Source organism: Ctenopharyngodon idella, chromosome 19 (genome assembly GCF_019924925.1).
Source record: "Ctenopharyngodon idella isolate HZGC_01 chromosome 19, HZGC01, whole genome shotgun sequence".
Lineage (NCBI taxonomy): Eukaryota > Metazoa > Chordata > Actinopteri > Cypriniformes > Xenocyprididae > Ctenopharyngodon > Ctenopharyngodon idella.
This window is the reverse complement of record NC_067238.1, coordinates 29,740,636-29,759,210: the sequence shown is the minus strand read 5'-3', so window position 1 is coordinate 29,759,210 and position 18,575 is coordinate 29,740,636. Positions and strand designations below refer to the sequence as shown.

At 36.9% G+C, this 18,575-nt stretch overlaps 2 protein-coding genes across 3 annotated transcripts; one reads left to right on the top strand and one right to left on the bottom strand.

The window, feature by feature from the left end:
* Positions 1-1,016: 1,016 nt before the first annotated feature.
* On the bottom strand, positions 1,017-5,843 carry crtap (cartilage associated protein). The gene is made up of 7 exons (XM_051873353.1): positions 5,293-5,843; positions 4,648-4,797; positions 3,194-3,365; positions 2,970-3,098; positions 2,555-2,700; positions 2,377-2,460; positions 1,017-1,500 (listed from the first exon to the last, which is right to left on the bottom strand). Exons 1-7 carry the CDS (start codon positions 5,749-5,751, stop codon positions 1,450-1,452), a joined length of 1,191 nt encoding a protein of 396 aa, XP_051729313.1. The 5' UTR covers positions 5,752-5,843; the 3' UTR covers positions 1,017-1,449.
* Positions 5,844-7,658: 1,815 nt separating this feature from the next.
* On the top strand, positions 7,659-16,603 carry fkbp9 (FKBP prolyl isomerase 9). Of its 2 annotated transcripts, XM_051873351.1 has the most exons (11): positions 7,659-8,081; positions 8,767-8,912; positions 9,987-10,176; positions 11,687-11,716; positions 11,818-11,963; positions 12,042-12,231; positions 12,305-12,450; positions 13,202-13,388; positions 13,547-13,692; positions 15,876-16,039; positions 16,138-16,603. In XM_051873351.1, the coding sequence occupies exons 1-11, from the start codon at positions 7,879-7,881 to the stop codon at positions 16,312-16,314; spliced, it is 1,725 nt and encodes a 574-aa protein (XP_051729311.1). In that variant the 5' UTR covers positions 7,659-7,878; the 3' UTR covers positions 16,315-16,603. The 2 variants fall into 2 exon arrangements, with proteins under 2 accessions (XP_051729311.1, XP_051729312.1); XM_051873352.1 differs by lacking the exon at positions 11,687-11,716 and having other exon boundaries at positions 7,661-8,081.
* Positions 16,604-18,575: the final 1,972 nt, after the last annotated feature.

The window sequence follows — 18,575 nt, the reverse complement described above, 5'->3', positions numbered from 1 at the left end:
GCAAAAACGAAGGTATCATTACATAAACTTAATGTCTAATGTTAATGTTTGTTTTTATGCTCATTAGAAGCAGGACTTGCCGACATCTTGGAAGTGACGTTAAATGACGCGTCTCGCTGAGGTCGGGGTTGATCGATGTACCCCGAGTTCAGAAGTCGAATGTCCCACTTTGAGTGGCGTTCAGACGTTATTTCCAAGAAGGAGGTAGGAAAAATCCTAATTCCCATCTGTCTGGAATGCAGCATAAGTGTTTTAGACCTGACGGGATGGTTTTCGCGGGTTCAACACTCGCCCGTTCGTGCCTCGTCATTTCCGTAAATAGAGAAAAGTTGTTCCGGCTACTATGACGCGTGTATGGTGTGGGAGTGGCATAAATTTGTTGTCAAAACGAGCGTGAAAGGTTGACATGGAGCAGCTAAATCTCAAAACTCCGTTTTAAACAAACGCAGAAACAAGAGTCTGCTGGCAAAAAGAGACAGAATCAACATCGTCTTGGCTTTTCGGAGATGGCGAAAACTGAAGGGTTTCAAATGCTGTAAATGCGAAGATATGTTTTTTTTATTACTCAATAGGTGAGTACAGTATATTGTTGAACAGATAAATTGCCTTATGTAGCTCTCTAACAGTTCATTGTAAAGCATTATTGTGGTTTGTGAAGGGTCATTTCATTATGGTTGTTGTAGCGCTGTGCTGGAATTTATTTTCAAGTTAGTATCGTTGTCTATTAATGGATAAAGATACAGTAACATCTTCAGCTAGTCAGCTTGAGATCCTTTCCATCTAAACTGGTTATATCTCTTAAGCCTAGTAGTGAATGTTTTATGAGCAGTAGGATAACCATATTCATCCGCAGAGCTGAAGCACAACCAAAACAATGTCCTTCCGCAAAATGCATGCCATTTTGTTTTTTAACTGCTAGAGGGCCACAAGTTACACAATGTACCTTTAAAACAATATAGATATAGAAAACGATTGATAAATTAACCATTATTGCAAGGCATTCCAAAAAAATTGAGTGCATTTTCTTCCACATTATTTATTACGATAACATCTGCATCTGTAATAATCAGCCAAAAAATACAACATTTTCAGTGTTTAACTGGTTCTTGTGGCTCAAGTCTGCCTGGATGTCTTCACTTGACATGGTATTCCAAATGGATCAGATCAACATAAAACAATCTTTATTAAAACAATCCAACCAACAAAATAAAAACACAACATTGCTTTCTCAGATACAGTAAGTTGACAGGGACTGAGATTCAGATTTATTTTCTTTTGGCTTGTGGTGCATGTGTAAAATCTGTACTCACATGTTATATATAAGTACATATTTTAGTATAAAGTACAGTAAAAAAAAAAAAAAATCACCAACCCCTAAATAAATACAAGAATCAAGATGGTACAGGATGGAGAATACCTTTATGGCCTATTCAGTGCAATTATAATTTTTTATTCATTCTCAGCATCAAGATATTCATCAAGAAACTCTAAGACTTCACCCTGAAAGAAAGAAAAATGGTTGTAGGAAGAGTTAATGAGATAATGGTGTTAATATCTAAAGTTAAAATCTATTTTGCTTCTTATTCTGCAATCAATGCATTAATTATTAAAACCATAAACACTTACTTTTGCTAACAGTTTACGTAAAGCCTTTATGTATAGTACATTATAAAGATATTCATAATGTACATTATAATGCATTATATATTTTCATAAATAATTGTAACCAAAGTTAAAATGCATTATAATGTTTGCAAATTGGTTGTTTGCCATGTGTTTTAATTAATTATACTTCCTAAAGGTGTAACAATAAAGTATTATAATGTATTATAACGGAGGTTACAATTATTCATGACACCATACAGTGCATTACAAGGTGAATTACAAGGCATAATTAATGCATTAAAAATAATTTTATAATGCATTATATATAAAGGCTTTAAGTAAAGTGTTACCAATTTTTTTTAGCTTGTTGCTAAAAAATTTAATTTAGCTTGATGTACTAAAATAGCTAAGTCTAAAATTTAAATAAAAATGAATAAAAACATATTAAAAAGTAACTAATAAAAATGACAAAAATATACAACAAAATTCCTAAAACTTTAACTGAAATGTATATGAAAACTGAAAAATATACTTTTACGTATTTTAAACAAAAAACAATATCTCGATACTAAAATAACTGCACTTCACTTAAATACGCATTTAAACACTTCCGGTGATCAGCCACTAGGGGCGGAGTGTCGCTGCTCAGGGTGAATCAGTAGGCATAGTGCGAACCCAAGTGGCCAAAACTAGCACTACATGCAATCAGCACTACTCTGAATATTTGTAAAACAGCTATTTATCACCTGCAAACACACTCTCAGCTCTCACCTCATCATCCGGCAAGAACTTCTGTTTGGCAAATTCCAGCATCTGCAGCTGTAGCGTCGTCTGATTGTGGTACCGTACTGCTTCCTGTCATGTGAGTGTGTATTATGAGTACAACTTCAAATAATAAAAGGTAAATACATGTGTTTATTCATTAATTATCATGATGTGAGACACCTACCGCTCTAGGCAAGAAGTCCTCATCAGTGAGGTCAAATTTTTCTCTGTGGTAACGATAATACTCCACATTATTCCTCATCACCTCATCACTGGGATCAAAGAGCATATAGCTGGCCACACACGGTACGGCGTTCTTCAGATCGTTCACTGAATGAGAATTAAGGAGAAAAATGCAGGTTTTATATATATATATTGTTCAAAACTTTGTGCACAGTAAGGTTTTATTAAAAGAAACTAATCCTTTTATATAGCAAGGATGCATTCAATTGATCACGAGTGACAGTAAAGACCTTTATAATGCATTTATAATGTTACAAAAACTTTCGCTACTCCTGTCTCGTGTGCTTTATTGCTGCTTACTAACTCCTGACAGACACCACACATATGTAGATTAAATAGAGGATTTTCAGACTTACATTTATAATAAGCAAACTGGAGATAGTGGTACATGGTCGCCACAAATTTCTCAACAACAAATCCACCTACAACCGGCGTGAGCTCGCTCTCACAGCGAACCTTCCTCTCCAGAACCTCAGTGTAATGATCTAAAGAAAGAGAAACAGGCATGTTGATAAGTTTCAACTAAAGTTACAAAGGATTGCAAGGGCAGACATGACAAGAGCAACAGGTTAATGTCGACCTGCGATGGACGGGTAGAAGTCTTTGAAGTCTTTGATCTGTCTGGATCCCTCTGATGCTGCGATGCACTCGTCATACACCTTGAAGAAGTCTCTCAATGCCAGCTCCATATCTGACACTGATGTTCTGAAGTTATCTCCATTATATGCCCGCACGGCCCGGATGAACAGCGACTGGATAAGAAGAACCACTATGAACCATGAGTGCAACTGTAAACTACAACACTTAATTACATTCAAAAGATGTATCACAATGGATTGCACATACATGTATGTAGACATATATTATTATAGATGTGCATAATATATACACTACTGTTTAAAAGTATGGGGTTGGTGAGATTTTTGAAAGTCTCTTATGCTCACTAAGGCTGCATTTATCTGATAAAACTACAGTAAAAACAGTAATATTTGATATATTATTACAATTTTAAAAAATCTTGTGAAATACCATTTATTACTGTAGCAAAGCTGAATTTTCAGCATCATTACTCCAGTCTTCAGTATCACATGATCTTTCAGAAATCATTCTAATATGCTGATTTGCTGCTCAAGAAACATTTCTGATTATTATCAATTTTGAATTTTTGTGGAAACTTGATACTTTTTTTTTCAGGATTCTTTGATGAAGATAAAGTTTAATTTTTTTTAAACAGAAACATTATATGTCTTTATTTTGATACATTTAATGCATCCTTGCTGAATAAAAGTATTAATTAATCTTACTGACCCTAAACATTTCAACGGAAGTGTTCTTCGGTTTTGCATATTTCTAAGTTAATGCATTTTTTTTTCACATTATGAATAATGTTATCAGCATATATGAATGAAAAGTTGAATTTGAAAATGAACATGAATTTTAGTATTTCTTGTATTTGGTTTAACACCCTTTTGCTTTAATGGCAGCAGCTCTCAAGCTGCATTAACAAGTGGATTAAAGTCACCATGAAATCAAAATGGACAATTCTTGTTATTTTTTGGAATATTGCAGTATTTATTATAAACAAAGACTATAGAATAACAAGACGCGTCACTCATATTGTTTTGAATGGGAGAAAGTGCAACGCGCAATATGGCGGAATAAGTCCCACTTTCTAAATAAGAGCCAATCACCAATTGGTAAAGTCATTGCATCACTGCAGCAGCCGTTAGAAGCTCCGGTTCCTATAGAAACAGTCAGATGCGCGCTTCCTATAGAGACACGCACTTAGGATTGTGCATGCGCATTAGCTTGATTCAGCCTGAAAAATACTGTTTTTTGTCATGATTGGAGCATTTAGAAACAGAATTTATGAGACAGTTGTTGTCAGATATCAGAAATCAAGCCCCGTCTTACATTTGTTCTTGTTCGACAAGCAATTTTACTCGAATATATGTCACCATAGAAAAGAAAGGTCTATCGCAACTTCCGTTTCATGCCGACTTTAATATGAGGACTGAACTGTGTAGGCCTCACCTCATACGATTTGGTCTCTAGGTCTTTCATATGTTCCTCAGCTCCAGGTAAGCTCTTGTAATAGTTCATGTTCCTCTGCATCATCTCATCGTCAGGATGCTTCAGCAGGAACGTGTGCGCTGCAGATACAGCTTTGGCCAAATGATCACTCTGGAATAATTCATAATAAATTTTGTCAGACATAATATTCATAGTAGTATAGGCCTACTATTCCTTTGTGTGCTATGGAAAACCACGTACTTTTACCATGTTACATAAGTTAAACATTAAGTACCATGGTATTACTATGTTATACCATCTACACTACAAAAAAAAAAAGTATTATAAATACAATGGTAATACCATGTTTTTGCACTTGGTATCATGGTAATGGATGTTTGCTCATGTACCATGGTAGTATTCTTTGAAGTACTTTAAAATGCCATTTATTTTGATTATATATACTTTGGTACATGATTCAGTACTATGATATTACCATCTGATATAACCTAAGAAACTACAAAAATGCCATGGTAATACCATGGTGGCCTTCTTTGAAGTCCTATTATCTAATATCATGGTACAGTATTACAAAACACCCACTTTTAGCCTCATACTCGCATTATTAATGAATACAGATGCAGTGAGTGAAAGTTAATGACTTACTTTGAAGTAAGCAAACTGCAGGTACTTGTAGGGTTCACGTTTCTCAAACTCCTCGATGGTTTCACGGCTGGGGAGCGTCTGTCTGAAGGCAGGTAAACCCTGTTTGCATCGCTTCAGACACTGAGCTCGTTTCATCACGTTACCGAATGCGTGCAGCTCGGGGAAGTCGCTAAAGCGCGTCTCGTCGTCCAGGCGCACCGTGCTGCAGTTGAGGTTGCAGAAGGCCTCGCTGTCCCTGAGCAGCCGGTACAGCCGGAGACTCACCTCCAGAAACTCCACGCTTTCGGGCCACTTTTCCTCACTGTACTTGTCTAAAGCGTGTCGGTACGCCGAGTCCAGGGGCATGAGCTCGTGCCGTGGGAAACTGCGGAAGTTATATTTCTCATACTGCGCAAGAACGCAGAAAGAAAAACTGAATAAAAGAAATGCGAGCCTCAGGCAGTGCAATGAGGAGGCCATGGTCCCGTATAGGAATCCCAGAGTACGCAGGAGTCGGAGAGAACAAGACCCGCCCGCAGCCTCTCCACGTCCCCAAAGTCAGTCAGCTCGCTCCCTTCCCCCATGCAGCTAAAAAAACACTACAGTGATTTAGTAACAAATATGTATTAATCAAAACCCTTCGGTGACATCTGTGGCCAACATTTACTTTTAAGTCTGAAGGGTCTAAAATAGTTTACTGTGTACTACTATAATACCGTCTTGATTTCATGTGAACATTTTTACATGGCTGCTGTAAATAGTTACATATAACCAGCTGAATTCCAGTTTTCCTTCTGAAAGATGTATGTGGCCAAGAAGCATGCATAATACAGTAGTCAACATTTGAAGTGGATCAAAAAAATTAATCAAAGTTGTCCTAAGAACTAAGTTGTACTAAGAAGAATGTTTTAGGACAAGTTCGATGAAAGTTTTGATCCACTTCAAATGTTGACTACTATATATCATAATATAGATGCAAAAATATCTTGTGTATATATATTACACACAAACACACACACACACACACACAGGTTTCCATGTTTTATGGGGACTTTCCATAGACGTAATGGTTTTTATACTGTACAAACTGTATATTCTATCCCCTTACATTAACCCTACCCCTAAGCCTACCCATCACAGAAAACTTTCTGCATTTTTACATTTTCAAAACACTTAATTTAGTATGATTTATAAGCTGTTTTCCTCATGGGGACCAAAAAAAAAGTCCCCATAAAATCAAAATTTACTGGTATTACTGTCCTTGTGGAGACATTTTGTCCCCATAACGTAGGGAATACCAGGACCACACACACACACACACTGGATTCCATGTTTTATGGGGACATTCCATAGATATAATGGTTTTTATACTGTACAAACTGTATATTCTATCCCCCTACACTAATACTAACTCTACCCCTAAACCTACCCATCACAGAAAACTTTCTGCATTTTACATTTTCAAAACACTTAATTTAGTATGATTTATAAGCTGTTTTCCTCATGGGGACCAAAAAAACCGTCCACCATAAGGTCAACATGTATTTTATTGGTTTTACTATCCTTGTGGGGACATTTGTTCCCCATAAAGTAAGAAATGCCACACACACACACATACACACACACACACACACACACACATACACACACACACACACACACACACACACACACACACACTCACATGTTTACTTAGCTATCTAAATAGGGACATTCCATAGACGTAATGGTTTTTATACAGTATAATCTATCCCCCTACACTAAACCTACGCAATCACAGAAAACTTTATGCATTTTTTACATTTTCAAAACACTTCATTTAGTATGATTTATATTATAAGCTGTTTTCCTCATGGGGGACCAAAAAAACCATCCCCCATAAGGTCAAAATTACGATCCTTGTGGGGACATTTGGTCCCCATTAAGTAGGGAATACCAGGACCACATACACACATTGTTTGCAACTTTCTATTGGGTCTTATAGAGCAACTTTAGGCAATATCTGCTATTTCCCAGCAGTTATAGAACATAACTTTTGCAATACTTGAAAAAGTAATGCAGTTTGTTTCATTGTTCTGTACAAATAATGTGCCCACTTAGTTTTGGGGAGAGAAAAATGGGATAAAAATGGGTTAAACAAGTGAAACCCCCTTAAAATGAAACTTCCTAAAGTGAATAGGTGCATTATATCTAAGAAGAATTTGTATCTGGTATTTTATAACATATGCATTTATAAAAAACAACTTTACTATACAAGAATCTGATCTAAAATGCCTGTTGCACTGCATTGTGATCCCTCTATAATTACACCCTCATAAACCCCCACCATAAAGCGCGAGCCGCCCATCTCTCTGCCACGTAGAAAGAATTCCACCCTCTAGGCCTGCGTTTCCGCTTTTCCCCAGCAAAACGGAGCCCTTTCCTGCCCGTTCTCCATGTAAAGTGACACCGGAGGCAAAGGAAGAAGAAGTTAGAGGGAGTTTAAGGATCCGTCCACCACGTCTACACACTCCCCGTTTCATCTACAGTGCGCGAGAGGGATCGAGGAAACTGCTGCAGCGCACGAAAGCAGCAACCAACAAGCCTTTCGCGAAACACATTCGGAAGATGATACGATTAACGGTGCAAATGATTCTCCTGGCTTTCCTGGTGACATTCGTGGCGTGCAACGCGCCGCCGGTACCGTTAGATGACATCGTGATAGAGAAGACGTTCACTCCGGAGCACTGTGATCGGATGGTCAAGTCGGGAGACTTTGTTCGCTATCATTACATCGGCATGTTCCCTGATGGAAAGAAGTTTGACTCTAGGTTAGTGAGAAATGCTTGTTTGTCCTCCATTGTTCATCTTCTCACCTGGCCTGAAGCCATTTGAGTTTGTAAGGTTTACAGTCTGTAGAGATACAGCCACGCAGGCAGAGCAGATCTGGGACTTGCTCTTTTACTATAGTAAACATTTACTTCTGCAAAGCACATTCTGTACATTTACAATTGATTTAAAACAAGTTTACATTTGCATTAGCCCTAGAATGAATGCATGAGTGAATGCATGAGTGAGTGAATGAATACATGAATGAGTAAGTGAATGAATGAATGAATGAATGAACGAATGAATGAATAAAGTATGGGCAAGAGAAAGGTGAATATATATATATATATATATATATATATATATTATGATGCATTTACATGAAAAATGTAAGCAAATTGTGCTTTGAGATAAAACTTTTTAGAGAATATATCTTTAATAAATTGATTGTTCAATTAAAGTTTAATTAAATATACTGTTTTAAGCATAAACCATTTTGTCAGATACATGCAAGAAAATACAATTTGCCAATTGATTAAGATATAAATTGTCTAAAAACAAGTCTTAACATTTCATAAAAGTTATAAAAGGATGTTTTCACTGAAAAACAACACCAAAATGATTACTAAGAAAATTATTTTCATAGTATACATGTTTGTTGATGTGTTTATGTGTGTGTTTTTGCAGTTATGACCGTGGAACCACCTATAATGTGTTTGTTGGCCAGAAGAAGCTGATCGCTGGGATGGACAAAGCTTTAGTGGGCATGTGTGTAAATGAACGATGGATGATCAAGATCCCTCCACAGCTCGCCTACGGAAAGGACGGTTATGGTAAACACACTTTTTAAAATCACAGCTCTCTGTTTGTTTACCACTTCATGCATGAATGCAGTTATTTGAAAGTCAGTGTAGGTGCCATCAGCACATTTACATGTGAATAGGCACAGACCACTAGGGAATATGTGAAACTTTACTGAGGCCTACAATACCCATGATTCTCTTGCACTCCTGCTGAGTCACAGGAGCATGGGATCTCGAGGTGGAGAGAGAGAAAGGGGGGAAGCTGAACGGATGGGGGTGTGAATTCCCAAGGGGAGTGATCCGAAGAAGAATGTTGAGCCATGTGCGCTTGTCAGAACTAGTTGTGGAGATGGTGTGTCTGGACAATTCAGCTGCATGAAACACAAACAGATAACTGGAGCTTTTTTTTTTGGTGATAACACTAGTTTTGATGCTTATTTTTTTGCCCAGGCTGTCATACAAAAAAAATTATGAACACATGCATATACAAGAGAGAACCAACAAATTATTAATAACTGATAATGTTATAGTCAATGAATGCTTTTCCTGTGTTTTTTTTTTTTTTTTTTTGCATAGTAAATTAAAACCTGTAGCCTTTTTTTCCTAAATAATTTTGTCTGATAAATTCCTTAAACCAAGTTTAGTGTTTTATTCTTCCCTCATATTTAAAAAATATAAAATATATTCCTCATATTTTGATGGTTTAATTGAACTTGTAGGGTCATTAAAAAACAAATATCCCCCCCTGACATCACTTTAGGCCCCTACTGTATTTCAAAATCTAATTTATTCCTGTGATGCAAAGCTGAATTTTCAGCACTCATTCAGTGTCACATGATCCTTTAGAGATTCTTAAATTCTCTATCTCATGTTTCACAAAAGCTCCCGTGAAACATACACAATAGGCAGGGCGGCACACTTCCCCTTGCAAAGGACAACTAATAATGCAGTCTTTATAGTTAACACAAAGACTAAAGCATTTATTGTCTTTCTTTAGAGTCGCTGGTTTGAATCATTCAGAATCAGAGTGTTTAAATAGCTGGGCAGGTTTCAAAGCTTGTTTGATTTTATTCCTCAAAGTGTTTTTGTGTCATTCCATGTCAGGTGACATCATCCCCCCAGATTCCATCCTTCACTTTGATGTGTTGATGTTAGACGTTTGGAACACAGAGGACAAGGTGCAGATAAAGACCTACCATAAGCCAGAGAGCTGTGAACGCACGGTGCAAGTGTCTGATTATGTCCGTTACCACTACAATGGTACTCTGCTCGATGGCACGCTGTTCGACTCCAGGTGAGTCATGTGGACCTCAAAAAAATAAAAAAAATGTTATATGAGCAATATCACACGATTAGCCCATAGTTAATCACAGCGTGCTGATATACAGCCATATTGCACGGCTACGAGTGTGATATTGCATTTATACAACAGTTTGACAGCACGAGTTTGTGAATTTGTGAACTCTCCTGAGCGAGTGTATTACCTGCATCTAGCTGATAATCACCAAATCAGTTTGAATGTCCGCTGAGGAAAGCGATATATTTGTCTTTGTCCTTTTAACATTTAAGACATTCCCATAACAGCGGTAGTCAACGCATTTGTCAGTTGCGTCTCATAATGTGTTGTTTAAAGTAAAAACAACGTCCTTGTTTCCTTGTTTCAGTCCATTTCAATATAAAAGTCTTTGTGACTGACTTGCGCATAAAGACAGTCTTTGCTGCCATCTAATGGTGTATTAATGTAACTTTCACTGAAGTCTAAATCAATAACAGACTCTCTCAATACCAAAAATACATGTTATTTATATAAAATATAATTTATTAAACAATAATTTTTAAATTAACAACAATAGCCATTATAACAGTATAAGAAGTAAAATAGAAATTAAACACAAGCAAACAGTTCAGTCAAATGTACAAAAGCAGCGCTCTAGTTTGTGCAGGATTTAATTTTAATATAAATATAAAGTTATGAAACTTAATATAGCCCTTAAGCCAAATCTATTAGCTCTGGAACAAGTAATAGATTAATAAGACCAAAGATTGCCCGTTTGATATACCCAAAACGAATTATACCTCATGTTTAAACACTATCTACATAAGAGCCAGCGGCAAATTCCAGAAGGACTGGCCGAGATAAAGCTGTTTTTGATTAACAAACAAAGCGTTACAAGATTGAGCAAATGTTACTGAATGATTCAGTGTTTTTGAACAAATCGGTTAATGATTCAATAGGTGTGTTTGACTTGAAGCGGCACTGCACAGACCGATCAGTGTCTGACATCAAAGTACCGTGAGAGCGATTAGAGAGTGGGCAGTTCCGTATACTTTTGAATCGCTCTCGCAGTACTTTGAAGTCAGACACTGATTGGTCTGTGCAGCGCCGCTTCAAGTCAAACACGCCTATTGACTCTTTTATTCATCGCCGAGCGTTTTTGAACGAATCGGTGGAGTGAAGGAGTCAAATGACTCACTCATACAGACAGTCACATGTCGCCACCTATTGGTGTAATCATGTAACATGCAGAAAGAGCCACTGAAAAATCCCAGTCACTAATGACAATCTGCCTATAACAAGGGTTTATTTGAATAAATAAATTAATATTAGATTAAATAAGGTTAATAATAAAATTATTAGATTATTAATAAAATAAATAAACAATACATATAACAGTACAGTATGGTGAATTAATAGAAACAAAATATTTTCCAAATAATATTTTTCACATATTTATAATATTAGTTTTTTCTGTATAAATTGGGTCTTTATACATGTAACTATATAGCTGCCTTTTAAATTTTAGAATGGGGGTTAAAACCATCTTCATCAACAGGTTGAAACCATCTTTCTATTTATTGTTTATTTTAAATATCAATTATGGAAAAGATTGGTCAGTTTTTTCCTGATGAGTAATTTGGATTCTTTCATTTGCAGTCACACACGTATGCGCACCTATGACACTTACGTGGGGATTGGCTGGCTCATTGCCGGAATGGATCAGGGGCTTTTGGGAATGTGTGTGGGAGAAAAACGCATCATCACCATACCACCTTTCCTGGGCTATGGAGAGAATGGAGATGGTTAGTGTCATTTTATATACTAACAGTATTTGTACATGCAAAATAAGCATTACAGCATCAAGTTATCTCCTCTTTCAGGAAGTGACATCCCCGGTCAAGCCTCTCTGGTGTTTGATGTAGTTCTGCTGGACCTTCATAACCCCAAAGATGAAATCACAGTACAGGTGGAAAACCTTCCAGATCCTTGTCCACGCAAGAGTGAAGTTGGAGACTTCATGCGCTATCATTATAATGGATCCCTGCTGGACGGCACATTCTTTGACTCCAGGTAAAAACCCTAGAAACTGTTTTTTAAAGTGATATACAGTGCACTTATGCTAATATTTGTGTTTTTGTTTCAGTTACTCAAGGAATCACACATATGACACTTACATCGGTAAAGGCTATGTGATCGCAGGAATGGACCAAGGACTCCTGGGTGTGTGTGTTGGAGAACGCAGGAGGATAGTTATCCCACCTCACCTGGGATATGGAGAAGAGGGCACAGGTGTGTGTTGATCTGCCTTTTTATATGCTTTTTCGGAAATTACCTTTCTTATAGTGTGTGATATAGCTGTTTGTGAATGTAACAGGTCTGCAAAGTTTTGAAGATCAAAGCGCACAATAAATGGAGTTATAGTCTCCCAAAAGAACCGATTCTGAACTGCTTGAAATGAATCATAAGTAATTCCAGATTCACTTCCTGCACAAACCTACATATGTTTGTAACAGATTTGCATAATACCAGCCTATGGTCTTCATTGGCTGCCTGCAAACAACATCTACTTTGCCCCGCCCTCAAACACTGTAGTTGTAGCTGAGGCCTGGAAGAGTTTGGTTCGTGTTGTCGACATGTCGAGAAGACACTGTTTTCTGCACAAATCCACATTGATACACTTCCAAAAGAGGAGGATCAAGTGCCGAGGAAGATCCGGAGCTGAAATTCACATATGGTAATGGCCGTTTCATTCCGACATCCACTGTAAGCGGTCCACCAATCACAACAGACTGGGCCATTTGACCAATCAGAGCAGAGTAGGCTCTCAGAAAGGCGGGGTTTGGAGAGATTGAATCCTTTATTGAACCACTTCAGACACTGTGAGAAAAGAGCTGATGCTGCACTGTATATAATGAGAAAATAAAGTGTTTTTTGATCTGGTTTGCATGTAAACATACTGTTGGAGACCTCCAAAACAAAATCAAGAATATATGAAGTTAACATTTACCTTTGTATGAATCTCTTTTATTCCCTCATACAGGAACTAAGATCCCTGGCTCAGCTGTGCTGGTGTTTGATGTCCACATTATTGATTTCCACAACCCATCCGATAAAGTCGAGATCACCAGTGTGAAGCCAGAGAACTGCACCTACAATGCAAAACGTGGTGATTTTGTCAAATACCACTACAACGCCACTCTCATGGATGGCACTAACATCAGCTCCACGTGCGTTGCAGTTATACATTTGCATAGCATTTTGTTTTGATGTGTCTAACTAAGTATTTGATCATCTTATTGCTTATAAATGGGAATCAAAAAGAATGTTTTATATTTTAAAAATGTTTTTATCTAAACTGATGTTTTCCACTTGTGTGTAAATGCAGGCACACCTATGGCAAGACATATAATGTGGTTCTGGGGGCCGGACAGGTGGTTTTAGGCATGGAACAAGGGCTAATAGGAATGTGTGTTGGAGAGAAGCGCAAGCTAGTCATTCCACCTCACCTTGCCTATGGAGAGAGGGGAGTTGGTAAGAATCTCATTCATATATTTATATAAATAATTAAAAAGTGATCATTTGCAGTTTATTCTGTGAGTCAATGTTGATTTCCACTGAAGTTCTGAATTCTTTCAGTGAAGGACTCGTTTAACTGATTCAAACCTTTACTAGTAGGTTTGTGAGTCTTTTTGAATGATTTATTAAGAGTCACTGCCATTGAGTTGAATGTATTTGATGAACTAAAATGAACCGGCTTATAAAAATCATTTACTTAAAGGTAGGGTAGGCAATTTCGGAGAGGCTAACAATAGCAAGCTAGCTTTGAAAGCATGCGATCCCACCCTCCCTTCAGAGCGTCACCAAAGCCACGCCTCCTTCAAAACACATGAACGCACATAACAGAGCAGATTCTACAAAGCGTCACGAGATGACAGATGCCGTTAAATTACCTCATGTCTTAAAGCACATAACATTACAATAATAACAAATGTAAAATTGCAGAGCTCGTACTTGTACCACCTGACTGCTACAGATTCATTTCGGCGTTGATAGTGTTGCCAGAGAAGCGCATAAATCCGAATCTGAGGACTGAACAGCTCCAGGTAGAACGTCACGGGTTGCCATCTTGTAATTACAGTTAATTACACATCATTACATGAACGCAGCATAAGCTCGTTGTTTTGGTTCAGGAGGAACTGTAAAATGCGGCAGTTGTTTGTGTTGCTCAGTGACTGTCTGTCTACAACTCTGCATAGCCTTACAAAACGCGCTGATGACGTGTGATGTCTGCACGACTCGTGAGCAGGGCGTGCGGAGGTATGAAAATACGTTTTGCCAAAAGTTTTGGGACGCCTGCCTTTACATGCACATGAACTTTAATGACATCCCATTCTTAATCCGTATGGTTTAATATGGAGTTGGCCCACCCTTTGCAGCTATAACAGCCTCAACTCTTCTGGGAAGGCTTTCCACAAGGTTTAGGAGTGTATTTATGGGAATTTTTGACCATTCTTCTAGAAGCGCATTTGTGAGGTCAGGCAGTGATGTTGGCGAGAAGGCCTGGGAGCATGAAATTGTCCAAAATGTCTTGGTATGCTGCAGCATTAAGAGTTCCTTTCACTGGAACTAAGGGGCCAAGCCCAACCCCTGAAAAACAACCCCACACCATAATCCCCCCTCCACCTACCACTTCGTGGCTGAGTTGCTGTTGTTCCCAATTGTTTCCACTTTGTTATGATACCACTAACAGTTGACTGTGGAATATTTAATAGTGAGGAAATTTCATGAATGGACTTATTGCACAGGTGGCAACCTATCACGGTACCACGCTTGAATTCACTGAGCTCCTGAGAGTGACCCGTTCTTTCACAAATGTTTGTAGAAGCAGTCTGCATGCCTAGGTGCTTGATTTTATACACCTGTGGCCATGAAAGTGTTTGGAACACCTGAATTCAATGATTTGGAGGGGTGTCCCAATACTTTTGGCAATATAGTGTATGTTGACAGGCAGGTTTGTGCAGGAAAACAGTTCTAGAGAGCATGTCCTTAGAGCAAATTGTCAGAAGCCTTTTTTTGTCAAATAAAAATGATATGTTACTTGGTAATGTTAAACATGTAGCTGCAGCTGCTGGCTTCGTGATTTTTTTTATTGCAATTTGTGATGGACCCACCAGAGGGAGCCAACACACATCATCAAAGTAAATAATTTATGTGCTGATATATTGGTTTTGTCTTATCAAAAAGCATTAGCTGTAATTCAGTGAGTCAACTAATGTTATTTTAATGTTTTAATTATGTAATGATGAGAGGGATAGGACACAGATGGTCCATAAAAAACTATGCTAACATGTATAAACACAGTTCAAACCTGTATATTTCCCAGAATATTAACGACGGTGTGAAACAATAGTCTTTTCTTCTCCATTGTGGCGTATCCAAGTGAAGAAATAATGTAGGGCGGGACTTGATTTTGTCCATGGGGAATTGATTAGATGGGTTGCTATTGGTCAATCTCATGTGAGTGACAGGTTGCCCCGCCCTCGCGCCAGTAAACATGTCAGAGAAGTCGCTGCAAGAGTTAGGGGATGGTATTTTGTTTAAAGATTATAAGCACACATAAATCATTTATAATAAATACTGCAATATTCCATAAAAAAAAAAAGAATTGTCCATTTTGATTTCATAGTGACTTTAAGTACCATTTCTTTGCTCAGATGGAGAGGTCCCTGGCAGTGCTGTGCTGGTGTTTGATGTCGAGATGGTGGAAATGGAGGAGGGTCTTCCTGACGGCTACATGTTTGTGTGGAACAATGAAGTCTCTCCTGACCTTTTCAGTGAGATGGACAAGAACAAAGACGCACAAGTGGACTCCACTGAGGTATACTGCTTTTGACTGTGTGTTTGTCTGTACATTGCCAATTCATCAACAAAATGTTAATTAAGTTAATTTCATCATTGTCTGTCCCTTCCATACAGTTTTCAGATTACATCCTCCAGCAAGTAGAAGAGGGCAAAGGTCGCCTGGCGCCAGGTTTCGACCCGCAGCGCATAATAGAGAACATGTATGATAACCAGGACCGCAACAAGGATGGACGAATCACAGAGGATGAGTTTAAACTCAAGGCAGATGAACCCACTCATGATGAGTTATGAGGCTGGACTCAGGGATGGAGGGTTGTGATTGGTTGTGTGGTTTAATATTATAATAAGTGGGAGGGGTTTAAAGATACTGGATTTGCCAGTGAAGTGTCACGCACAGTGATGTTGATGACTTTAGATGTTTGTCTGAGAGGTGTGTGCATGTATGAGTGTGCATAATTGTGTTTATAAATGATTTTTGTACATGTCTTTGAATGTTTCTAAGAGTCTGGAGTGATACAAATGTGCAAAACATTACTTTGTAAAAAAAATCCCTTTAATAAACACATTCCAACCCCCAAAATGTTATTTAAGTTACTATTGCTTTTCATAAGTCACCTGCAGAAATTAGGTAAAAGATAAGCAGCTTCAAAATAACATTTGTTACATAATTTAGGGGTTTAGCTTATGGACTGACATGTTGAAATGCAATATGCTGAAATGGAAATATGTTATCTGAGGAATAATATTTGCAAACTTTTGAACTTTGAATGTTTTCTTCATTATTGATCATGTCCATTCTGAAATGTTCCTTCAGTCTTAGCAAATAGGAACTAAAAGTCACAACATGGCTCAATGAACGATGAAGTATAATTAGTATACTCAGTGAGTATAACATGAGCGTCTAAATGTCTGTCTGGTGTTTTTATAATCCTCTGAACGTGTGTCAGTGTGTGTTTAGTAGGTGTGGCAGACAGAGACTCCAAACCGGAACTGAATGTAAAAGACATGAGTACAATTATACATATACAAACTTTTCTGTCCCCTAGAATGAAAAAAGGGGAAAGCATTAGTAAACTGTTCAGAAACATGGATTTAAAAAAAAAAAATCATTTTGTTTTTCCATATACACTACCAGTCAAAAGTTTGGAAACATTACTATTTTTAATGTTTTTGAACAAAGTCTCTTATGCTCATTAAGGCTGCATTTATTTCATAATAAATACACAATAATATTGTGAAATATTATTACAATTTAAAATTATGGTTTTCTATTTTAATATACTTTAAAATATAATTTATTTCTGTGATTCAAAGCTAAATTTTCAGCATCATTACTCCAGTCTTCAGTGTCACATGATCCTTCAGAAATCATTCTAATATGATGATTTATTATCAATGTTGGAAACAGTTGTGCTGCTTAATATAATTTTGGAACCTGTGATACTTTTTTCAGGATTCACTGATGAATAAAAGGTTAAAAAGAACAGCATTTATTCAAAATATAAATCTTTTCTAACAATATAAATCTTTACTATCACTTTTTATCAATTTAACACATCCGTGCTGAATAAAAGTATTAATTTCTTTCAAAAAAAAAGAAAGAAAAAAAATTACTGACCCCAAACTTTTGAACGGTAGTGTATATTGTTACAAAAGATTTCTATTTTAAATAAATCCTGATATTTTTTTAACTTTTTATTCATCAAAGAATCCTGAAAAAGTATCACAGGTTATAAAATAATATTAAGCAGTACAACTGTTTCCAACATTGATAATAAATCAGCATATTAGAATGATTTCTGAAGGATCATGTGACACTGAAGACTGGAGTAATGATGCTGAAAATTCAGCTTTGCATCACAGAAATAAATTATATGTTAAAGTATATTAAAATAGAACACCGTAATTTTAAATTGTAATAATATTTCACAATATTATTGTTTTTTCTGTATTTATTATGAAATAAATGCAGCCTTAATGAGCATAAGAGACTTTGTTCAAAAACATTAAAAATAGTAATGTTTCCAAACTTGTAGTGTACAATGTATTTTTTATTACAAAGAACTGCTTTCCCCAATCATTCTCTCATTTAGAAAACCTTTCTTGCCAAGCTTTCTTCAAAAAACGTTCAAAGTTAATTGACTGCTAACTAACTGTGTTAGAAAGTCCTAGGCTTATGGGTCAAAGACGAATAAGGGTTTTCAAGCATCAAAACAATTAGTGTAATACAGCTTTGAATTGTTGAAAAAATTAAATATCATACATTTTTAACATGATTTACTGAAGACGCCCACTAAAACGTCATTCAGTGTAACAATCTTGTCAGGGATATTTACAACAACAAAAATCTATTTATGCCATATCAAAGGCTAATTACTTTTACCCCAAATGCTAATTACTTGTAATTTTACATCTTTGCCACTATCCTAGGTTTTGCCCATTTGTCAGCAAGAATTTTTTACTTATTTAAAATGCAATAAAATTTAGTTTGCTCACTTATTCTTTTATAATACATACAGGTCAGAAGAATAAGTATGTTGCTTCAATCTTTA